The 26193-nt window shown below is 36.4% G+C and overlaps 1 protein-coding gene across 1 annotated transcript; it reads right to left on the bottom strand.

Moving 5' to 3' along the window:
- Positions 1–11101: 11101 nt before the first annotated feature.
- On the bottom strand, positions 11102–12296 carry LOC132193673 (uncharacterized). The gene is made up of 2 exons (XM_059614496.1): positions 11950–12296; positions 11102–11546 (listed from the first exon to the last, which is right to left on the bottom strand). The coding sequence occupies exons 1-2, from the start codon at positions 12294–12296 to the stop codon at positions 11102–11104; spliced, it is 792 nt and encodes a 263-aa protein (XP_059470479.1).
- Between the last annotated feature and the right edge of the window lie 13897 nt (positions 12297–26193).

Genomic DNA, 26193 nt, shown 5'->3' with positions numbered 1-26193 from the left:
GCGCACGTTTGTTGTTCCAACTTGAATAAAAGTTTAAATTTGTACAAGAGAGAATAATGGTCGCCACGTTTCTACTTCCAACACAACGAGTTGAAGAAAGGCACCTGATTGCGGATCTTAATTAAGTTTTTGCCGCCACTGAGAGGAAATTAAACAGGGTGGGTACACGCAAACACAGGGAATGCAACAACCATTACATTTATCGTTAAACATACCGTTACAAAAAACGCTGCAGTATTTTTGCATGCGTGCTTGCGCTCGTGGAATTTTGTGCAAAGAGAGAGGGCGGCAGTTGGATATAATTGCACGCAGTCGTGCACAATTTTGACCCTAAAGCACTTCCACGGTTCATAAACGCAGAGGTGTTTAAGTTAATTTACTTCTCAATGTAGAAGGACTTTTTTTAAATAATCAGTTATGTAAAATTTATATTATTATAGATAAAAAATTATTTTTAAATTTTATAAATGAATAATATAAGGTTAAATTATTATTTATCAAACTTATTTACAATCAAAATTTTTCTAACTTTTTTCTATTCTACATGTATGTACAAAATTTTTTAGAACAAAGCAGCTTTGTTGATCAAGAAAACTCTAGTTAAAATAACTGATATTAAAAATATAATTTTCTGTCTCACCATCTCATGTTAAATTAAAACAAATATTATATTCCAATTCTTTTTGCAGTCTTTATAACAAGTGATATGATATTTTCAATAATGCTTTTGATATTTATGCCGTTGAAAAGATGATAAAAAATATATTATGTGATAATTTTAGTGCCAGTTGTATGCATCCCAATAATTTAAAGAATTATTGATTTTTTGTCTGCTTACAATTAGTTTTCATGCCTGGCAGGTTTTAGAAAAAAATTTATAAAATTTAAAATGAATTTGAGAGTATGGGCTCCTGAGGAGCCGGCGCTCCTGAGGAGCCGGCGCTCCTGAGGAGCCGGCGCTCCTGAGGAGCCGGCGCTCCTGAGGAGCCGGCGCTCCTGAGGAGCCGGCGCTCCTGAGGAGCCGGCGCTCCTGAGGAGCCGGCGCTCCTGAGGAGCCGGCGCTCCTGAGGAGCCGGCGCTCCTGAGGAGCCGGCGCTCCTGAGGAGCCGGCGCTCCTGAGGAGCCGGCGCTCCTGAGGAGCCGGCGCTCCTGAGGAGCCGGCGCTCCTGAGGAGCCGGCGCTCCTGAGGAGCCGGCGCTCCTGAGGAGCCGGCGCTCCTGAGGAGCCGGCGCTCCTGAGGAGCCGGCGCTCCTGAGGAGCCGGCGCTCCTGAGGAGCCGGCGCTCCTGAGGAGCCGGCGCTCCTGAGGAGCCGGCGCTCCTGAGGAGCCGGCGCTCCTGAGGAGCCGGCGCTCCTGAGGAGCCGGCGCTCCTGAGGAGCCGGCGCTCCTGAGGAGCCGGCGCTCCTGAGGAGCCGGCGCTCCTGAGGAGCCGGCGCTCCTGAGGAGCCGGCGCTCCTGAGGAGCCGGCGCTCCTGAGGAGCCGGCGCTCCTGAGGAGCCGGCGCTCCTGAGGAGCCGGCGCTCCTGAGGAGCCGGCGCTCCTGAGGAGCCGGCGCTCCTGAGGAGCCGGCGCTCCTGAGGAGCCGGCGCTCCTGAGGAGCCGGCGCTCCTGAGGAGCCGGCGCTCCTGAGGAGCCGGCGCTCCTGAGGAGCCGGCGCTCCTGAGGAGCCGGCGCTCCTGAGGAGCCGGCGCTCCTGAGGAGCCGGCGCTCCTGAGGAGCCGGCGCTCCTGAGGAGCCGGCGCTCCTGAGGAGCCGGCGCTCCTGGAGCACGGGCTCCTAAAAAATAAAAATATAATAATAATTGTCAATGTAATTTGTTCAAAGTATTTTTTTTCACCAAATCAGTACTTTTACTAGACTTGAATGATACAATAATAAACATGATTTAAAACTAAAAACTAAATCTTACAACCAGTTGGAATTTCATAAATTATTAATTAAATATAATTTAAAAAGTAATAATTTAATTAAATATTTTAATTTACACACTAAACTTTAAGCTCATTGGTATAGTAAATTTGCAATTAAAACATTAAACATGTATACATGAATTTGTTTCAGGAAATATAACTTATAAGTTAAGTTTAAAGAGCACGAAAGAGTCATATTTGAACAAGCATACCGAGTCAAATAAGCTATTAATTTTATTTATAAATGACACAATTCATGCACCCCTCTGAGGACAAAGAGTAACATTTAGTGCGACATTTAAAAGATGATAAAAAATATATTATATGATAATTTTAGTGCTAGTTGTATGCATCCCAATCATTTAAAGAATTATTGATTTCTTGTCTGCTTACAATTAGTTTTCATGCCTGGCAGGATTATAGTCATAGCAACTTACCCTCCTATCGTAGGTAAATTTTAAATTTGTTCAGATCTTTTCAGTGTAGGGTGAGAGGCTTTTAAGGCTTATTTCCCAAGTAACATAAATTTTAAATATAAAGATGAAATTGTAATAATTTTCAATATCCCAATAAGAATGGAGTTAACAGTTAACCTCAATAACTCCGTGCAATTCTGCTAGATTTCAAATAAGTATTTTTAATTTTTTTTAAATTTTTTTGTGTTTAGCAAACTACGTAACCACCTCGCATTACACTGGTAAAAGTTTTTGATGCTACGATAGATTAATCGCATAACATTCTATCTCATGTCCTCACTCTGTGAACACAATTTTATTTACTATACCCTAGAAATGAGGCCAGTTCACAATATTTACATAATCAAGTGAGTAATTCAATTGAAGTTTGCATTTATTTACATTGATTGGAAAAATTTTTTGCCTACTCTTAATCAGATTAATTATGCATTTTGAGCATGAATTAACGTGGGATTCATAAAACGTAATCACCTATGAATTTATGGCCCGATTGGATCTCCCTCAATTCATAAATAAATTATAAGCCCAAGTTTTAAGCTAATCGCCTTAATTATTCACGAGCAAGCAACTAAATAAATATTGTGAAAGGCGCTTTTAAGGAACAAAAGATCGTCTCTCGTCGGGGTGCGTCTCTCCACGCAACCCGCACAACAGGCTTGATTATTAAATAGAATGGGGAATTGTATATATACGCAATCAGCAGGATTTCCCACGGGACGTTCAGACAGGCGCGTGTAAAATACGCGAAAGGGGACACAGGTGTTCCTCGGAAATTTTCTTTTACAGAAAAGCAGCACGCAAGAGGGGTTCGATATTTGCGGCAATTCCCTCCGAAATTAATTGCCTGTGCGATTAAATTGTTAAACAAAAGATTTATTTTGTCATTTTGCGGAAAGTTTCTCCATGAATATTGAAAGAAGGAAACTTCTTTTTCTTAATCCATCACACTTCATCAAAAGCTGTTTGTCTTATCAGCAACGAACACACACACAGTCGATGGTGCATAAACAAGGGATTTTCGTGCGGAAAGAACAATTTCGCCTCCCATGCAACAGACCAATCAATCATGCCTCCGAACAGCAGTTGTTGCAAAATTTACGAGTGCACTATTTCGGGTTGCATCCACGTGATACAGCGAGTAAAAAAAGGCATGCTGATCTTTTATTCAAGTGTATAAATCAGCAATTTCTCCTGACGAAGCTGATTCTGCCGGCGAAAGGGAAAAAAATGCCAGAGTGCATCTCTGTGGCGGTGCCCCTGAGTTAGACAGAGACGTGCGACAGCTCAGCCGGCTTCACTAAATCTCTTCTGTGTTGTTATTATACGCCATGCTTGGTTGCGACTTTTTCCGCTGGAATTTATACAGACAGCACAAACGACAGCAAACACTTTGATTTATTCCACCAACCTGACCCAAAAATTTATTTCTGCTCAGCACTATGCCCAATTTTTTATAGGTTCCGAATACATTTTAGCACGCTTTATTGCAATTTATTTTATCATTTTAATCTCATGTATTAATTGTATAAGTCTAATTTTAAGATTTAAATATAAAATTTTTAATTAGCTTGATTAAATAACATCAACCAACCAAATTATTAGAAAAGAGAGAATAGTTTTTTATTAATTTCAAAATCGTTTTGCAAAAATATTTTGCTGAAGTATGCTATTCAAATAAAATTAATAAGACATGTCCCTAATTACCAATTTTAAATTATTCATCAAGGGGAAAAATTAAAAAAAAAATTTAATTATAATTAATAAAGTTTCTTAAATTTTTATTGTTTAAAAATTTTTATAATTTCCAAGAAATTTTTTTTTTTTTAGTTTTACTGTTAAAATTTAATGATTTATCTTCATTTAAAAATTAAAAAAAAGAATAATGCAGTGGAAATTGACTACTAGAGCCTTTAAATTTTGAATCGATAAGTATAACGGGAAATAGTATATTAATTATTAATGAAATATATATATTAATTGATATGTGACATGTGTAGTTTTGAGTTGTGACGTTGGTTATTACAATGAAATAAATGTTATGCTTATAAAATAATCAACCTAATCAAGATACATTAAACTGTCAAATTGGACAATCAGAGATTAAAAAATAAATATTTAATTTTATAAATTTCTATTCTATCAATTATTTATAATGTATAAATTTTAATTGTAATTAAAATTTAACATAATATAATTTTCTTAAATAACGTTTAAACCATTTAATATGTGCTGAAACTTCTCACTTAATTATCAGAAATTGATATTTAGCTCTTTTTATTTCGCAATACTCATGAAATGGTCACGCAGCTTTAAGAAAAAGCTTGATTTGACAAAAGCCGGCTTGTGGCTTCCATAAACTGTGTTATATAAAAAAGTACTTAAAATAAATAATAATATATCGTCACTGTCGCGGTATTTTGACTGAAGTCCCACTGTCGCAAATTGGATATTATGACCACCAGTCATAATATCCAACAGTTATTATGACTGAAGTCTAGTTCCGACAGAAATTTTTTTCACGCGAAAATGGCCTCTAAGACCATAGACGGATCCATATATATAAGGTTTATAATCGCTTGCTTCAAAACCATAATGCAGAAATAGCCAATCGGGTTGGAAGCCCGTGGCAGGTAGGCAGCATGGTGCAGCACCCGTGCACTGGGGTTGCATAACTTGCGAATGAATTATAAAAATAGGGCTGTTTTGAGAGTTAAATTTAATCAAGTTGAGGGTTCTAACAAGCTCTTTGGTTAAAATTTTGTAAAAGTTAAGTAAATTAGTAACGTAAAACGATTTCGCACTATAGGAGTCGTTCATGTGAGAAAGTAAAAGTGGACATTTCCGGCCTCGTTTGCTGTATGGACATAGCTACAGCGCTTGGTTTGAGACTTAATTTTATGGGCAAAACGTTCTAATTTCTGACTGATACAAGAATCTTTGTTTCTTGCACCAGTCAAGGGAGCAGTGCCGGACTGGCTCTAAAAATTTTACCGGGCGTTTTTAAAATAGGCGGCCCACGCCAACTAAACGGCCCAATTTTGCGCGCCGGCTTCGCCGGCGACGGCCCTCTAACGGGCCCCTGGCTACGCCGGCGGCCCACTTTTGGCCCTGAGCGCGCCGGCTTCGCCGGCAAATAATATGGAACCGTTGCCACCGCTACGCTATTTTTAAACAAGTTTAATATTTTTTTTTAAGCACGGAATAAATAGTAATCATTTGAAAATTGAAATATAATATATATAATTTAATATTTCAGTAAAACTGAAAACACAATTCGCGAGCGAAGCGAGTGGAAAAAATATTAGGTACTGAATTAAGAATTAATAAATCTTTATATTTCTAGATTCTGCAATATAATTTTACATCATGCCAGGGAGGAAAAATAAGCTTTTGCAGAAAGTAGCCAGATATGATCTGAAAGTTTCGTTTAGGACTTTTAGATAGTCGCGGCAAACAATGAATTTTTTGTTCGGCGCCTTCGGCGGCCAACTAGGGGTGAGGGTGCAAAAATTAGCGTTCACAAAAAGTAGCCAGAAATGATCAGAATGATCTGTTTGGGATATTTTTAGATGGTCGCCGAAAAACATGAAAACTTTTTGTTCGGCGCCTTCGGCGGCTAACTATGGGTGAGGGTGTAAAAATTAGCGTTCACAAAAATTAGCCAGAAATGATCAGATTGAGTGCGAGCGCCGTATTTTTCAAATAGTGAGAGCGAGCGCAAGGTTTTCAAAGAGCGCGAGTGCCGTTTTTTGAGCGCGCTCGTGAATCTTGCACCTTGCATTACTGCAAATTTGAATGGATTTGAATTTTGTTAGTATGCTTATTTTAAGCAAGAAATTGTAAATCCTTGGAAGGAGTGACCTGGACCTGTTCATAAGGTTTTACTTTTACCCAGATCTCAACCCCTACAATTGATTTAAATTTAAAAAATAAGCGCCTCTTTGAAGACGCAATAAGTGGAGAAATTGAGAAAAATATTCAAATGGCAAACTTTGCGTGATAAGTGAACTCCAAAAAGTTTGAAGGTTGGAAAAACTAGTGGTTATGCAATCAGGAAAGTTTTGGAAAAATTAGCTATAACTTCATTGGTTTGTGGTCTAACAACTCCTACTATGTTTCTATAGAGGTTTTTGAGACCCCTGTTGTCACTCGAGGTGGTCATATTTAGAGGTGAAAGGAAAAAGGGCTTCCTCCTCGGTGAAAGATGAGCAATTTACTGTTTCTGCATTTGATAACAGCAGGGATTTTTCTGTTATCAAATGCAGAAACATTAAATTGCTCATCTTTCACCGAGGAGGAAGCCGTTTTTTCTATCACCTCTTAACTCCTACTATCTTTTCTAGTCGATTAAATAATTTTAATAATAATTGTATTCTTGACCATTTGGAGCATTAGGCATATTTTGTATTGTTGGAGGCAAAGAAAAAAAATACATTTTGATCATAGTAACCGAGAAAAATCACTGACTTAGTATTGAGAATTTAAAACCCAAAGAAACCACTCGAAACGGGAAATAATTAAATAATTAGTACTGCGACTAATCGCCTTGACGTGGAATTACGTTCCGAGACAACGAGATATTTGAGACAAAGCTGGTGTAAAAAAGTTAGAAAAATTCCTGTTGTGATAATAAACAATTTTAATTGGACAGATTGGGGTGGTTTTAAAGAATTTTAATTTTGGGAAATTTTCGCCCTCAATTAAAATTGTTTATTATCACAACAGGAACTTTTTTATTTTTGTCTCAAATATCTCGTTGTCTCGGAACGTAATTCCACGTCAAGGCGATTAGTCGCAGTACGTACTAATTTAATGACTTAGTATTGGTTGTTAGACCATAAACCAAAGTGCTTTTAAGTATTTTTCAAAACGTTCCAGTTTGCAAAACCTACATTTTCACACCTTCAAACTTCTTTTGTTTTCTGAGCTCACCAGTCTTGCTACCTTTGGCCCAAAGGTTATCTACTCATCTGAATATTTTTCCGAGTTGCTCCAGTTATTTGCCTTCAAAAAGGTTCTTGGTATCTTAGTATGAAGTATTTTTAAATCAATGAAATAAAGCTGTGACAAATTTTCGTATTAGTCTTATTAATTGAAGTATGTGTGCGGTGTGACTGTGACCCACAAAACTTTAGCCTGTTTATTTCCATTTCTCACACGGCTGCTGACGGCTGGTTATAAAATAACCATCAACTAAAGAGCAAATAATTCTTATAATGCAATTTGTCCAAATATCCACTGCAGCATGAATTTGGCATCGATATAAGTTATTTGTTTTTTCCAATAAACTAACCAATAAATATAATATCCCAGCACCCAGGGTTGGAAAACGTAATGACAAGTGACTATAGTGAGAGAACTAACAGTATAAAATAAATTTTACTTAATAAATATTAATTTTTTTTAATGAAATGTAATAATTAATTATAAAAATAAAAATTAATATTATTGTTCTGAAAATTAATAATATTTGATATAATTAAAAAAAAATTATATAATAAATTTTACATTATTAAAAATTGCATGCAAGTATAGGGCCAAAATTAAAAATTTAATTTTTTTTTATATTCTTATTGTTTTTTACTAATTTTTGTTTTGCAACTCTTCTTAGGTAATATTTTTGGTTAGTAAATGAAGTTATATCAACCTCAGCTACAGAATTTCAATAGGTAATAAGTTTTTTGTGTCTCCTGTAAAATTCATGGAAATTCTCACCAGTCAAAATAACTGTTGGATATTATGACTGGTGGTCATAATATCCAATTTGCGACAGTGGGACTTCAGTCAAAATACCGCGACAGTGACGATATTATACACCAGCCATACATAAATGTGTACGTGAAAAGTGCGGCGAGAAGGTTAACTTGTTTGACTGGACAAAGTGATCTTAGTTAATACGAACCAAGCAGCAAAAATCTTTAAAAAAAAAAATGTTTTTCTTTCCAAATTCTGCTAACTTGATTTTTAGTTTTGGTGATTTAGTGTACAAAAGCCCAATCAATGGTGTATGATATAATAAACACTTCAATTTCAATTCATTCATAAATGATAAATGAAAAAAATATTATTTAGATATTTCCAGAAGAACTTTTGAAATTTCTTTTTATCTAGGAATTCAATAAGGGCAAGCAAGAACTTCCAAATTATTCCCTTTTTCCGATTGTCTGAGTCCAGCGTGGGCATGTAATAAGGCTTGCATTGAGAGCTGCAATGATTAAAAGCAACAATTTTAACTAATTTTAAGGCCTTGTTATGCATATTTTCTTGCAAAAAAACCTTCTGTTCTGTCTATTCTTTTCCATTCCCATCGTGTGCGCCACACATTTTCAACTCCATATTTTCCGTCAGGAGGCCATTTTTTCCCACTACCTGATTTCATGGCCATCCATTTTAGAAGAGGAAATGAAACTTTCGGCGCGCGGAGGCAAAAATCAATTTACTCGAGCGCACGATAAGGTGAAATAATTGAGCCCGAACGAAAAGAGGATGTATCTGTGTAAGGGGGGCTGCATAACAAGCAGGAAAGCAAGGGGGTCCATCGCTTCTTCGTTTGCATTTCGCGTGTGTCTTGGCGAGATAACAAGGCAGCAGCGGGGGAGCGAGTGCAACACTCTCCAGCACATAATGCGGTCCTCTTTCTGGCGTCGATACATCACTGGACCCCCTTATGCAACCTGCCTTGCACGCGACCCGAGCGTGATGCATATCGTCGGCTACGCGGCCAAATGGCCGATCTGGTAAATACCCCTGTGGGGAAAATGGCTAGTAGCCACTTTCCCCGTTGGGGAAAATGGCAGATGAGCATTTCCGGACAAATTTTTTTTATTGTTCCAATGCATTCAGTGTAAAAATCTGCATCAGAAATAACCATAAAAGTATCAACTTTCTCAGTAGATGTCTCACTATCGCGAGTTCAGGGAGCAAAAGTAAGGCAGTGCCACGCCCCCTATACCAAGATCCACAGCAAGCAGGCAGCATTCCCGCTTGCTGAATAATGCCAAAATTGTTTTAAATGCAATAAATGTTAAAAATAATGAAAATATCGAAAATATAAAAAATATAAAAATAAAATTTTAATAAATTTAATAAAATACCTAACATTAAGTAGGAAGTAAAATATCAGAATAAGCTGTAGTTTCGTCAATATTGTTTTCCAAAGTGACAGCTTTTTCATGCATTTTGCATGATAATGCAAATAATTCTTTAAAATAGATATAATTTTAAAATTAAATAAATAGTAAAAAATAGATTTTTTTATTAAAATATTTGACATGCGACCAGAAGCTTTATGTTGTATCCGAGCTAGATTTTACTTCACTAATTATTGCAATTTATAGTAAGTATTAGTAAAACTATTCATGAGATTATAATTAGAAGTGACGCCGGGTCATGTGAAATAAGAAAAAAATGCTTTTAATGCCAAAATTGTTTACTATTGTGCAAATAAAAGAATAAAATTTATATTAATTTAAATAAAATAAAATAATAAAAATATTATAAAATACGATGAATTAAAATAAAATTATATTATAAAATATAATTATCAAGTTAAATTGAACAAAGAAAAGCAGGAAATAATCGCATAAGTGGTTTAATTTCGATTGTATTGTACGTTTTACTCTTTCAGTGTGGAATTAATTCCCTTTAAATTTCTTACAACAGTTGTATATTAAGGTTTAAAAGAAAATTAAGTCTACCAAATTATCTGCAATAACATGCTGAACTTTGGTTCAAATTTTGAAATCTGAACATTAAAAATTGGAGCAGATAATCAGTTTTTTGCTTCTCCTGTAAAATTTAAAAAAAGGCTCATCTGCCATTTTCCCCAACGGGGAAAGTGGCTACTAGCCATTTTCCCCAAAGGGGTATTTACCAGATCGGCCATTTGGCCGCGTAGCCGACGATATGCTCTCCTCGACGGCGCACGCACTTTTGCATTCGGACGTGTTTGCCTGTGTTTCCTCGTGTAATTGCATTTCTTTTCCCACAACGTCAAGCCCACCCTCGGTGATCTACTAGTTTGTTCCGCCTGGTGTGGAAAGGGTCCGCTGAACTTACAAATTAAAACTCAAGCATTTATTTTAGTCTGTAGGCAAGAAATATATATTATGTTTTTGAATTTTTGAATAAAAATATACAACTTTTCCTTTTGAACAACCTGTTTCCTGTGTGCTGATTTTTTTAAATTTTTTTCAATGTTTCAATTTCTTACATAATTTCAATTTTCAAGCATAAACTAAAACTGCTGAAATCCTAGACACAGATTTTTTTTAACAAAGAAATTTCATCACCCTGAATCTGACATAAATATTTAATTTAAATTCTAAATTTACAAAATATTTTTTTCTGCTGTTATTATCTGTAAAAATTTAATTTCAATAAAAAATTAAATACTAAAATGGAAAAAAAAATTAAATTTTTTTAATAATTTTCAAAATAACATTTAAAAAAATGTAACAAAATGTTGTTATTTTTAAACTGTTTTTAATTTTATTTTGAAAAAATACAAATAAATTTAAAAAAAGAAGAATATTTATTTTTTTGTTTAAAAAATCAACCATTTTCCCTCAAGTCTCAGCCACGCGCTTTGGAATTTACCTAAATGATATTTTTTCTCAGAATTATTATGAATTATATCATACAAAGATTTTAATTTAGTATAGTTTATTTCTAAATATATCTTCCATCTGCATCAGAGTAAAATCTCATTCCTCTTTAATGAGCCTTGTTGGCCGTGCGAATCCTTCCGAGTGCGTTTTCGACCCTCGCCTTGATCTCCTCGAGCTGCTGGTCCATTTTGGCCTCGTCGAAGCTCTTGTACAAGAACTCGGTCTGCCGTCGCTCGCGGGCCGACGCGGTCGACAGGGACCTCTGCCTGCGGATGTTCTGCATCACCTCCTTGTGGTGCTCCTTGCGAGCCCTGCGCGTCTCCTCCTGTTGCTGCTGCGCCTTCAGCTTCTTCTCCTTCTCCACGCGAAGGAACTTGCGCACCCTGAGCGCGGCCTCTTTCGTCCCTGGGAGGAGGGAATCGGCCTTCAGGGACTTGGCTCTGTGGACGGACCTGCTGTTCTGTCGACGTTCAAACAGCTCAGGGTGTTCCCTCTGGAACTGCAGAGCACGCTGGGCCGCCAGCTCGTGGTCAGTGGTGGTCCTGAAGCAGCTGAAAAAAAATAATTATCAAGGTGAGAATGGAAAGTTATTAAAAATATGATTATTGATATTTAATTTGAATAAGGGCAGAAATAACAAATTACTAAATTGATTTGTAAAAATATCTCAAAAGATTTAATTAACCAAGTGATTTCTTTGAAATTTTATAAAATTAAAATAGAGTTTAATTATATAAGTGTTTATTATAATGTGTGTAAAATTTAGCACAGTTTTTTCAATTAATAACTTACTTTCCTTGAACAGACTTTCTGAATGATTCAGAATGCAGATTTAAAGTCAATTTTACCTAAATGTAATTGTTTAAAATTTAAAATATCATTATTTTCTTATTTGAGACAAATTGGTTTTTTCTTTTTTTATAAAAATTTATTAATTTTTGTCAAAATTCTTACTTTTTGTGCTCTTCGCTCCTTCGACGGAGGCTCTGCTGGAGTTGCTCTTTCTCCGTTTCCCTGCGCCTCTGGGTCTCTTCATCCTCCAGAGCCATTTCATCAAGGATTTTCTGCTGCCTCTCGAGCAGCTCCCTCTGCAGCCTGGCCTTTCTTTCGTCGTTGATCTTCTTCTGCTCGGCGGCGAACAGGGCGGCGTCCGTGTTGCTCGCCACCTTTTGACGCTGCCGAGGTTTGGGCTGGTGTTTTTGCTGTTCGCGCTCCTCTCGTTCGCGTTCCTGACGCTCCTGCTCGCGACGGTCCGTTTCTCGCTTTTCCTTGACGCGCCACGCGGCCTCCCGGGCGTACATTTTCGCCAGAAGTTGATTTGATTCGCGATTCATAATGCCGAGACGCGTTTACTTTACCGACGAGAAACGTTCTTCGGAAAGATTCTGATGGCGAATTCAAAAAATTTGCAACAATCCAAGTTTTTGTTTGTCATTATTGACCAACGGAGATTCTTACAAAATTTTAATATATTGTTGTTTTTATTTTGTTAAACAATACTGTATATTAAACAACAATATATTAAAATTTTGAAATTATTAAAATTAATAGATGAAACTTCAAATTTTCACTGCGGCATTAATAATAATTAGTGCAACTAAAAATATATTCTTAATTTTACTTAACTTTTTATAGGGTTTGAAAATGACCCTTTTTTTAGTTTTTGCTTAAATATAATTCTGTTTTTAACTAAAATTTGAGCTAATATATATTTGGAAACAGACAATTATTTAACTACATTCTCTATTCATTGCAAACAAAGAGAATGGTTCAACAAGTACACCGCAAGATCCACTAATGAATAAATTTCAATTTCAAGCGACACATCGCAATCTCCTAGAATTAGGCCCGAGTGTTCCGGCGAAAAGCTGGAGGGCGTCTGGTGGGCGAACGAGGCGCCGCCTGCCGAATACAAACTAGAGAAGCTGTCTACCTTGTCCTCTGTTTGATTAGTTTTAGATGCGCAAATTGACAGCAGCACCAGGCGGCGTGTGCTGCTCTGCCTCCGGATGAGAATTAAGCTTTAAGAGAGAGAAGAGAGAAGAGCACCTCGTGCCAAGTTACGTGCTTGAAATCGCAAACGCGCCCCCGACGCACTCTCTCGCGCCCGGAAACAATTCGATTCGAATTCTATTTTCCACGCAACACGACCTCCTCGAATTAACTTTTTAAAGTACTGCATAAATAAAAAAAAAGATAAAAAACCAAATTAAATCTATTCTGCTTTTACTTTTACAGCATAACTTTCTGCTGAAATAAATTATAATTAAACAATGAATGAAAATACAACAATTAAAGAGTGTAAATATTTTGGAAGGTTGGAAATTTAGTCAGCAAATATAAAAAAAAAATGCTTTTTTTACTATTAACTTAAATTAACAATGAATCTAAAAATTGATCCTCAAATTTAATTTAATTCCTTTAAACCCTCACAAAAAATAAAATAAATTCAACATTAATTGCAAATCACATTGGGAGGTTTGGTGGCCACTTCTAGTAAGCAAGTTATTAAAACTCGTAGCCCAAACTTGAATGCAAATGAGTTTTTTTTATCAATTTAAATAAAATTGTCCTGCAGGAGTCTAGTTTTTCCTTTCAAAATGACGAGATCAAAAACAAATTGACCTTAATTTAAATTGCTTGCAAAACTTTTCTTGGTTTTCTTTCCTTAGTAAAATTTTTATTATTTTTTATTTCAGGATCTCTGAAGCACTAAATTTGCCTGAGCCACAATAAAAAAAAACAAGGAAGTTGCTACTTGCAATAATATTTTATGTACCAGAGTTTTCTTATCTCGAGAAAAAATGAAAGCCACCAAGATTTAATTCAAATTTTTATCTGAAAAACTTCCTCTGCTCGCATTCAAATCCTCATTCTGCGCGGGTTCTGGACCATAAAATTATTCGGCAGAACAATATAAGAAAAGTCGTAAAAACGTTCAAAGGAGAGATTTTTCCCCGTCTAATTGCAAGCGAAGGGAATGGCGGAAAGATTTCGTGCGGAAAAATTGTTAATATTCCGGCCGCGCGCGCGTTCTCGAGATTTGCATAATTTAAAAATTTAATTGTCTAATCTGGAAACAGGCAGCTGCTTTTTTTATTATTCACAAAGCCTGATCCCGTGATGGATTGGCTGAAAACACCAGTTTTTAAACGCACAGGGTAGTCCATAATATTTATTCAGAAAGCTGCGCTCGGGGATTTGGCAATTTTCCGGCGAACACAAAGTAAGTATGCAACCCTCTGTTTGCTCTTGCCCCTGAATAAATCCGGCGTCTACGCAACATCTGCTGCCGAGCACACAATGCGCCCGAGTGATTAAAATTACATCGCAGCATCCATCATCCGACTTGCACCTTGCGCGCAACGCGAGGTTTTAATTAAACACTCTTAATTAGCAGCGAGATGCTCGAGGGTCTTTGACGACTTGCTCGGGCGCTAATTTTCCGCGCTTCCCAGAAAATTCGACTCATTACCACCCTTGCAAATCGCAAGAAAATACGCCACCTGCGAGTGAAAAGCAAAAGGCGTGAAAATTCAAGTTCGGCTTGACACGTCGCAGAAAGTTAGTCTGAAGACTTTTGACAAATTACACTTCCAACATGCTTCGTCACATCGTGATTTTTTTTTAGTTGTCATTAAAAACAATCATTTATTCTAGACAAGTAAAACAGTTTTCATTTAAACATTTAGAAGTGTTCTTCTAAATTCATTCTTACGTTTTATATTTTTAAAAAAACGATTCCAATGGTTTAGTAAAAAAATGTTTAAATAATAAACTATTTTTTCCTTTCTTAATTGAAAAATGTGTCCTCATATTAAAAAATTTTAAGTTTGTTTCCGAGTCTTTTTTTTAATAAAACAATAACGCCCGAGCTAGAGGACTTTTGCATGTTTTGCATTTATGAATTATTTGGACACTTTCTCGTGGACTCTTTTACTCATTTTTTTTTCTTTTTTTTTAAGAATCATTTTAACTCTTACGTTTTACTGTGTGCTAAAGTTAGAACAAATATATTAAAAAATGCTCCATGCACTTTTTCCGTAGAACAGAAAAAAATATTTGAATATCTCTTTGTTAATCACACTCCTGCGGATATAAGACCTGCGCGTAGTAATCATTGTGGTCTATAATCAATCTCATTTGAGACCAGCTGATCAAGATTATGGTTTGGATCACTGTGAAATTTTTAAATAATTAATATTCAAGTCTCATTGTCAGCAGTTCCTCAACATTCAAGACTTTTTGTCGGCCAACGATTGACCTTTTGGTCTGACGTGCTGTTTTGCAATTCAACCCCTGAAAGTGCAAATTATTATTTACATTTTAATTTTGAATTATTTTATAATTGAAGAAAAATCATTTTGTTACTGGCCTATCAATGTTAAAATAGACTTTGAGGTCTTTGAGTAAAAAAGTAGTCACTTGAAGAAACGTTATTGCATTAAAAGACAAGTTTGTCCTCATTAATTTTTTTTTAACTGGGTCCAATATTGAAATTCCTCTGATTTGTAAACAATTCCCGAAATTACAATGAAGCAGTTTCCTCGCTGCTTCCAATCAAAGTGCTGAAATGCCAATCAAGCCGGAGAATATTCATCATGCTTGCACACCGATACAACAATTCCGAGAGCGTGATTCTCGGGGAGAAGGGCGGGCGGGTCGGTTTTGATATGTCGAGGGCGCGCTGACGGCGTGTTTCCCGAAAACAAAGCGCCGATGACATGCATCCTCTCGGCACATTCCTCTCTCGTTAGTCGGCAGGTATACAACCCTTTGATGAGTCTGACAGCACGCTTAATTTGTATGACAGCGACGAAGCAGCAGGGACAAAATCATCCCTTTGACTCCCAGGTATCCTTTTGTTGTTGGGGGCGCGCGGGGCGCATACCTAACTTGCCTCGGAAAAAAAATAAAGTTACGTCGATATTTTTTTATTGGATTTTTTTTCAGAAGGGTATACACAGAAATTGCACGTTGAATATTTTATAGTGCAGAGGCAAATAGGAAAATTGAAAACGTGGTGCCGAGATCGATTTTTGGCAACTTGTGGCGGCGCAACGGCAAAATTGTTTGAAAAATTCAATAGCTTGGGAGGCGGCAGGGGTGAGTCTCTCTTTTATGGGGCGGCGGCGGCTGCAGTAATCACCCGCCACACCGACCCCAGAGTCCCTTTAAACGCGTGCGTGCAGTGTGTGCCAGCGACGAGAACTGTTTGAAATCTCGCGTTAAATGACTCGGAAAGTGCTTCGAAAAGGGCACGAGACTTGAAATTCCGCCACCTTTTAAGTGTAATAGCTCGAGATGAAATCTTTCTTTCTCGGAAAAAGAAAGTGTACCGGAAGAAGACTTTTGACTTTTTTCACCAAAAAATAAAATTATTTGATATTGGAAACATTCTTGTTCAGGTGGCAGTACTAGAGATTTTTTTCTTCTTAAAATAACAAAAAAAAAATTGAGTCAAATCCACTTTATAGAGTCAACTTTTCTCAGGATTAAACAATTTAAAGATACTTATTTTAATAATTTTAAATTGAAATATTACAAATTGAGTTTATTGAAATTATTAAGAAGCATCTCAACCCTAATACATCAAATAATATTTAAAACAAACTGATTTACAAACAAGAGAGATCAAAATTCCAGACCAAAAATAACCTTGTTCCAATTCATGGAATAGAGAAATCATTGGAAATTAATTTTCTCCTTTATTATTTAATTAAATATATGAATTTGACCAACCCTTTTATAAATTTCATTGCGGATGGTATTTTATTGTGGACTTCTTTTTACCAAAATCTTTGTTAGTAATCCAAGATCCAACATCCAACATTTATTATAACTTTAAAATTCCAATTGTATTCAAACGAAAATTGATCAGTAAGAAATAACAAATTAATCAAATTTTAAGGCTTTTTATCTAGATATTTAATCAATTCGCGCTTGAACATCCCAATTCTTCCAATTTTTCTGAATTTTCCAAGTGCGGCGCTGGCAAGAGCCGTAACAACTTATTAGAAAATAATTCATTAATTATTGTAAAATCCTATCTTCAACATTCTATTTAAAAAAATATATATACATATATGCTTTTTACAGACGATGAGATAATCAAGCTGGTGTTTGTTTGCCTTTGCTTGACAATAAAGTTGACACAGTGCTTGAGCCTTTGATTAATGTTGTCGAGATAATCTCTGGCAATTATGCGCCCTGCACAAACAATTGATAGGGTGAGCCGCCGTTGTTGCTAGACAGACACCCGCGAAAGGTTGGTTGGTGCTCGCGTCGTTGGCTGGGCATATTATCGAGCCGGCAGAAGTGCTTACTCGCAAATCCGAGCCCCTTTCTCATTATTCTCCTTTGATATACCTTACCCGCCGCTACCGTGAATGAATTATCGCCGACTCTGATTCAGCATAATTTCCCACCCTCGCGCCACACTGATCTGCTTTAATTGACCGTAATCAGCTTAGCAAGGCAAGGACAATTAGTTTTTGCGATAATTAACGTGCTCGGTGTGTTTGCCTATTAGCCCTGTCACGGCATGTTTGGTTTTGAAATCATTTTTATGGCATTTCTGTTGGTTATTAGAATAATCAGATTAATTAAATGTGTTTACAGCAATTTTGTTTTGAAGATTTTTTAAATCAGCTCAAAATACAAATAATAAATTTCTAGAAAAAATATTTTAAAATAAAGTAATTTTTTTGTTTGGTTAATTTAACGTTTGATTATTCCATAAAAATTATATAGACTTTATTAAATATTCAAAAATTTTATGAAAAATCCGAAAAATCATCAATAGTCCATCTTTGTAGAAAATTTCATGAAATAAGCATTATCTTAAAAATTGTAACTTATATTTTCATTAAAATCAACATGAAAAATTAATTAAAATCACTTTTGTTTAAATTGATTCATCCTCTCAATATTTTAAATTTCTCTAAATTAATTAATTATATTATAGTGGGTTGCACAAACTATTTGTCGTTTCATTTTGCCAATTAGCAAAGTTTTGTGGCTGGAATTTGGTCGACAGGTATTCGTGCCCGTAAAACAATTTGAGGGCGATATTCGGTTTGGTCAAATGCGAGGCATTCATTCGCGGGCAGAGAGAGGCCTTATCTATCGCATCGCACACAAAACTCTGCCGCCACACCGCCGGAATTACTGGCACACACATAGCTTTTGTCTTGGCCCGTGGTGTGCTGATATCACAATAATGGCGAGACCGACACAAAGACTGCCAGAGGAGCTTTGTTTTAAGTCCCCGCATACAATTCCAAGCTCTCGCGTCCTTTTGTTTCCGTTTCCACGAGCGAATCGTATAAACGCGCCTATGGAATATTATCTGATTTAATTCAATTATTCAGCTAGAATAACTCGAAATAAAATTTTATATTTTATAATACAGTCTCTGATGGAAAATTCACACCTCTGTTTAATATAGTCGACCGTGGGCAGTGGACAACCGTTTGCAAATCCTGGACAGATCAACCAAATCAGTTCAAGCTGTTGCCGATTTTGATAATAAAAGGATATGATGATGAAAAAGAAAATTGGCGTCCTAAATATATCCAAATTTAGATTTAAAATAAAAAAAAAACTAAAGCAATCGCTAATTTTGCTAAGCAATCGCCAAATTTGCTAAAAAATCGCTAATTTCGCTATGAAATCTCTAAGTTTGCTAAGATAGCAACCCTAGCAAATTAAGCAACGCCAACTTTGCTAAGCAATCGCTAATTTTGCTAATAAATCGCTAAATTTGCTTAGTTAGCAACCTTAGCAAATTAAGCAACGCTAACTTTGCTAACAAATCGCTAAGTTTGCTAAGTTAGCAAATATAGCAACGCTAACTTTGCTAAGCAATCGCTAATTTTGCTAATCAATCGCTAAGTTTGCTAAGTTAGCAACCCTAGCGAATTTAGCAACGCTAACTTTGCTAAGCAATCGCTAATTTTGCTAATAAATCGCTAAATTTGCTTAGTTAGCAACCCTAGCGAATTTAGCAACGCTAACTTTGCTAAGTAATCGCTAATTTTGCCAAGTTAGCAACCCCTTCAAATTTATCGACACTAATTTTGCTAGAAGCGCATATATATCTTAGAAATAAGGACATAAAAATTCAAAATATAATGATTTGTCAAAACTAAAGTTTTTTCTCTTAGGCTTTAAATCCCTTGTTGCAGACACATTTTTAAGACTAGGTTAAATGCTTTTAGCCTGAATTGACACATTTAGAGCGGCTAGAAGCGCAGACTTATATTTTGTTAGGTATCATAAGATAAAAATTCTATAAATATGACAATTTGTCAAAATAAAAGTTTTTTACATTGGCCCCTTAATCGCCTCGTTCGGACAATTTTTTTCATTGCTCGGTGAAATGCTTTTAGCCTCAGTTAACACTATTAAGGCGGTTAAAAGCGCGGATCATAAATCAAAATATAATTATTTATTAAAAATACAGTATTTTTTTGGCTTCTAAATCCCCTGGTACAGACATTTTTGTTTTGTATGACTCGGTTAAATTCTTTTAGCCTCAGTTGACACATTTCAGACGGCTAGTAACGCGCATAATATAAATATTATAATTTACTAATTACAAGATAAAAATTCAAAGATAAATATTAAAATTTTTCTCTCTGGCATCTTAATCCCCTGGTTCGGACACATTTTTTATTGCTCGTTGAAATGCTTCTAGCCTCAGATTACACTGCTAAGGCAGCTACATATATATCTTAAAAATAAAGTAGAAAGAAAAATTCAAAGTAATTATTTATTAAACGTTCTCTTTGGCTTCTTAATCCCCTGGTACGGACACGTTTTTATTACACGGTTAAATGCTTTTAGCCTCAGTTGACACATTTAAGGCGGCTAGTAACGCGGATTTTTCCCGTAGTTTAGGCTGCAGTGCAGCGAGTAGTCGGGTATTTATCGCCTCTTGGTAAATACTCGGCTAAGAGTTTCAGTGAGTTGTTCACTATTTTTCTCCCAACCAATTTTTCACAATTGATTGTTTGACTTTTTTGGAGAAAAATAAAATTAATTGATTTGATTTGATATATTTTACTAATTATAAAATAAAAGTTCAATGATATATATTAATGTTTTCTCTCTTTTGCTTCTAAATCCTTTAGTACGGACACTTTTTTAAGACTCAGTTAAATGCTTTTAGCCTCAATTGACACATTTTAGGCTTCTAGAAGCGCAGTCATATCTTAGAAATAAAGAAAAAAAATTGAAGTATAATTATTAGTCAAATAAATTAAAGTTGCTCTTTGGCTTCTTAATCCCCTGGTACGGACACATTTTAATAACTCCGTTAAATGCTTTTAGCCCCATTTGATACTTTTATGGTGGCTAGAAGCGCGGACTTATCTAAGAAATAAATAGAAATTCATATTCAAAGTGTAATTATTTGTCAAAATTTAGGTTTTTTTTCCTTGACTCCTTCATTCCCAGGAACGGACACTTTTTTATGACTCGGTGTAAGGTTTTTAGTTTTAATTGACACATTTTAGATGGCTAGAAGCGTGGACATATATATTATGTTGGAAATCATGAGATAAAAGTTATAAAAATATAATTATTTGTCGATAATTAAGTTTTTTCTCTTTGGCTACTCAGTCCCCTGAAACGGACACTTTAATATGGCTCGTTAAATGCTTTTAATCTCAGTTGTTACACATAAGGCGAATAGAAGCGCGTACATGCCCTAGAAACAAAAAAATTAAATTAAATAAAGAATAATAAAAAGAGTTTATTATTTGTAAAATAAATTATTGCCCTTAGGCTTCTTAATTTTGCTAAGCAATCACTAAGATTGCTAAATTAGCAACCCTAGCGAATTTAGCAACGCTAATTTTGCTAAGCAATCGCTAATTTTGCTTAGTTAGCAACCCTAGCAAATTCAGCAACGCTTATTTTGCTAATCAATCGCTAATATTACTAAATTAGCAACCCTAGCAAATTTAGCAACGCCAAGTTTACTAGCATAGCAACCCTAGAAGACTGTATCAATTATTGTAATTTCTTACCAAATTGCAGCGAGGCGGTCGAGTTATTTGAAAAAAAAAAAACTGCGTGAATCTGGCCTAGATACCCAATGGCACCGCCCCAAGCCCGGTGGCTCAGTGGTTGGAGTGCTTACATTCTGAATTCCGATCAGTGGATTGCTCGGCCGTAATGTCATATTTATTCAGTAAATGTGTAAATTATAATATATATAATTTATTTTTTAAAGTTTAAAATTATGATAAACAGGCTTCACTGCGCGGAACCCCGCCAGGTTCATTAATGGTCGATTTTCGCACGCCCCAATAGCCGGGTGGCTTATTAAGGAAGTTGTGCGGTGGATTTTTAACTGCATTCAGGCACAGCGGGTGGTTTCAATCCGCAAGCTAGGGGGGACGCGAAATTATGCCGGCACACTGGGATTCGCAGCGACTTTGGCCTCTGTTTGATTTGCGCCAGCAGAGCCATTTGAATTATTTCACAAGGAGAGAGAGTAATGAGCCTCGCTCTTTCATCTGAAATTAGAATTTCCGAGCTGTTACACCCAGAAAATAATTTGTTCCCGGGATGATGAGCACGAAGAATAGTGATGAAAGTATACACAATTTCTGTGTGCATTTTAATATGCATGTGAAGCAGAGCGATGGAAAGCAATGCTTTCTGCATTTATATATGCATTTTATCCCGGGAAAAGCAATTTCTGGAAAATATATTTTATACGTTCGCCAGAGGAAAAAGGCTGAAGTCTGGGTATAAAATTTCCACTTTAGTGCACAGCATCACTCCTGCGCTGTCTCTCACGTGTGGGGCCAATAATAAAAGAGGTCAACAATGGGCACGTGATTTGCCAGACTGGTCTGCTGGATACGAACGTTTTCATTGTCAAACGGGACGTTTTGTGCGCGATTTATTGCCGGGCCTTTGTGGCGGAGCGTGCGCGCCAGCGTTTAATGAGTGCACTCTAATAAGAGTCATCTCACTCGCACAAAGCACGGCCGTGCGAACAGCGAACGTTCGCAAACAGGGCGAAGGCGAAAACAATGATCGCGAGAAATATTATGGGCGGAAAGCGGCGGCTTGATGTGTGCGTGCAATTAAGCAATTTTGCTGGCAGACGAAGATTAATGCCGGCGAGGAGAGAATGAATAGAAAATATAAAAGACTCAACACTAATTGTAAAACGCAAAAATTATGAATAATTATTAAAAAATTACAATAATAAATTTATTACAATATTTACTTTAATAATTTAATTATCAAAAATTATTATGAACAGAAAATTCTCAGCAAAACACTAGAATTCCATCAAAAAAATTAATTTCATTAAATTAAATAGTAATTTTAAATTTTAAAAAGGTATCGTTAAATTGATTTTTCCGCAAATTTTTTCATTTTTACAGCTGGCACTTTGGAAAATATAATCTTCTTTTGGCTTCAAAATGTCTTTAGTCTTTACCTGTGACTTTTTTAATAAATTTGAGCCTGATTCAAAACGCAATTTAAAAAATCTTAACTTGCAATAATGCATCAGTAAATAAAGTGTTTCGGCTTATACAATTTTTGAACTTCTATCTCTTCTAAGCCTTGATGTTTTTTTTGTTTTTTTTTAAAATTATTTCTCAATGATGTAGTCCATATTTTACCCCAAAAGAGCGTTCTTCCATCCCTAACTAAAGCTATAATATTTTTTTTCAAAATTCGCTGGGGCAAAAACAGCGTTTTCCCTCCCTTTTCCCTTTCATGCCCTGGCTGGTGTCGCGCGTTCTTGAATACAGGGCAAAACGCGCAGTTTTTGCCCCTTGACAGGCGGCGATTTTTCCCCACACGCTGGCTCAGCGCGAGTCGTGTTTTTTCCACGTTCGCATGACACACTATGTGCGACAAAAATTGCTTATCGCGTGAAAAGCAGGCTAAAGTCGGTTGGCGTGTTCTGCGACATGCAGCGTTTTTTGTGCGTGAAATATGACGACGGGCGAGAGAGATGCAAACGAGGATCCAGCATCAGGTGATGAATGAAGAGAGGACAGACACCCGCGTTTTTGTGCCTGTTCAAGGGTCTAACTGGCCCCCTTATATAGGCTGCGCGTGCATTGACAGCGATTTGATAAATGGTCAGTATAATGTCATTATCGTTCTAATCGCATCCCTTTCTGGCGCAGGAAAAAAATGGATGAAATCAAAAGAGATGAGCGTCAACCCTCAAAGACTCCCTACAAAATTCCCAACAAATTCCTTCTACAAGATGGGAAAATTTCTTTTAGCATAAAATAATAAAAATAAATCAAGTGAGTGAATAATTTGAAGAATTTTAAATTTTTAATCAATTATAAGAAAATCTAGGCTTTAATAAAAAAATTAATATGGTCGTAAAAAATTTAACTGATTTATTAAAGAAAACATTAATAATTTTTTGAAGTAAATTCTGTTTTAGTTATTTATTTTTAATTTAAAATATTATACAAAATTATAACCAAGTGGAATTTCATGAAAATAAAAACGTTAACTGACTCCACATGTTAATCTGCAAATTTCTGGTACTTACAATTTAAACTTTATTGTATAACTTGCTGCCAGGTTATATCTTTATAGTTGCATTAGTGTTCCAATGAGATTTTACTATAGTTGTGAGTTGTGTAATTGCATTTTGAATTAAACGGTAGCCACGAGATTAAAGGTGACAAGGGGGAAATTCAATTGAGCAAATTGCTACTGGTCAGTGTCGTGCAATTTCCCTTCGAGCAGGGAATCAAAATGCAGCCTCAGCGAAATTGACTGTTCCACATTCGGAATGCGCGCATTAATCCCCCTCATCAAGTCAAAGTCTCCCGATTGTCTGCCTTTCAGAGAGGGGAGCAAGGCGTGTGCAATTTCCAAATTGCACAGGGGCCTTTTGTTTGAAATAAAGACTGCGAGCTGCAAATGATGCGTCTCCTGTTATTCGAATGAATGGTGGCTAAATTAAAGGCGACGCCCGAAGAATGCGCCCATTTGCAGGAATTAAACTCGAAAAAAATGCAGACCCTTAATATAAAGCGAAGCAAAAATATAATTTTCCAGATTTTCCCCAAAGTCTAACTAATAAAATTTTTATTTTAATAATTTTTGAAATGCTTTTTTGCCACAATTATTTTTGCTCGGAAAAGTTTTGTTTTTGTCGATAGAAGTGAAATATTGAAATGTGTATGCGACACCGGTTAGTTTTGCAACTGGCGGTGTCCATTTGACTGCCGCACAGGAGAGATTGAATTATGGGGTGGCTCGGGCACCGTCCTATACCATTTCCGCTCCGCCGTCCCCATATCATATGTTCGGCCCAACCCTTTTATTTTATAGCGCGTGTATCAAACGGGCGACTTTTATATGGACGGTGTCCCGTTTGAATTTATGGCCACGGCCGAAAAATGTGAAAATATTCGCTCTCCACGTGCAATAACCGTTCCTTTTTGCATTTTTATACACACACGCTCCCTTTTATTTCCTCTGGCATTTAAATTGAATATTTAATGCAAATGCGCGCGCGTGCGGATCGGTTTGCAGCGCATAGAAAATTATACGGCGGCACTATAATAGTTTTCATTTACGTGTCCATGCTGTCCACTGTGTTTGAACTTGTGCAGCCGAGTCATAAATTCAATTTCTCTGGCAATTTCGGATTTTTCAAATTGCAGCATGTGAATTAATTAGACTGCCATTTTGAATTAATTTATTTTAATTTGTCCCTCTGCACGAAAATTCATCACTCGGCTCAAATTGACGAATTCAATTGCACCATCTGTTTGTTCCTTTATTATCCCAGATTAAATGTTATTTTTCACAGGCTTTTCCAAAAAAATTCGCCCTATTGGTGATACGTATAGGGAGGGGGTGATTATTTATTGATGCCCTTTCCGCTCTTCCGCGGATAAAATTTGGATTAGCGCCTCTCTTTCCGGGAGAGCAGCTAATTACGCAGACAAAAACGCACGCTTCAAAGGTCGGACAACCTGAATGGCAGCCGGCTGATGATTTATTCAGGCACTGTTTGATTAAAGATAATAGCAGGGAGCGGAGCGCACAGAGACGACGGCCGAGCTGCTTTCTCTAAATAATACACAAATCCTGCGCTCTGCATATCAAAGGGATCGTGAAATTTTGATGCTATCTTCCGAGGGAGGCGCAGTGCGTTGAAATTTTTATCAAAATACTCTGCATACACTCTTGACTCCAACTTTACTCAAGCTCGACGTTTTGCGATAATAATAAAAAAAAAATTATATGCTTGCAAGAATAACTTGAAAAGAAATAAACAAAAAGGAAGTTAATTTTTTTAAAGTGGAATTATAATATTTAAATAACACAAAAGATCGTAAAAGAGAGAAGATATTGAAACTGAATTAAATACTCTGAAAACTTTTATAAATGCAACATTGCCATGCAACATTTTTTGTAGCATGGTAGAAGTTTCGTCTCGGTTTAATGATTTTAGCCTCAAATGACACATTTTAGATGGCTAGGAGCTAATTTTGCTAAGCATTCGCTAAGTTTGCCAAGTTAGCTACCCTAGCGAATTTAGCAACGCTAATTTTGCTAAGCATTCGCTAAGTTTGCTAAGTTAGCTACCCTAGCAAATTTAGCAACGCTATTTTTGCTAAGAAAATCGCTAATTTTGCTAAGAATTCGCTAAGTTAGCTAAAATAGCAACCCTAGCGAATTTAGCAACGCTAATTTTGCTAAGCAGTCGCTAAGTTTGCTAAGTTAGCTACCCTAGCGAATTTAGCAACGCTAATTTTGCTAAGCATTCGCTAAGTTTGCTAAATTAGCAACCTTAGCGAATTAAGCAACGCTAATTTCGCTAAGTTAGCTAAATTAGCAACCCTAGCGAATTTAGCAACGCTAATTTTGCTAAGCATTCGCTAAGTTTGCTAAGTTAGCTACCCTAGCGAATTTAGCAACGCTAATTTTGCTAAGCATTCGCTAAGTTTGCTAAATTAGCAACCCTAGCGAATTTAGCGACGCTAATTTCGCTAAGCATTCGCTAAGTTTGCTAAGTTAGCTACCCTAGCGAATTTAGCAACGCTAATTTTGCTAAGCAGTCGCTAAGTTAGCTACACTAGCGAATTTAGCAACGCTAATTTTGCTAAGCCATCGCTTAGCTTGCTAGCTTAGCAAATTTAGCAACGCTAATCTCGCCATTTAAAATCAATT

Source organism: Neocloeon triangulifer, unplaced genomic scaffold, assembly GCF_031216515.1.
Source record: "Neocloeon triangulifer isolate White Clay Creek 2 clone unplaced genomic scaffold, ASM3121651v1 ptg000004l, whole genome shotgun sequence".
Classification (NCBI taxonomy): Eukaryota; Metazoa; Arthropoda; class Insecta; order Ephemeroptera; family Baetidae; genus Neocloeon; species Neocloeon triangulifer.
The sequence above is the reverse complement of the archived record's forward strand: the minus strand, read 5'-3'. Positions and strand labels throughout refer to the sequence as shown.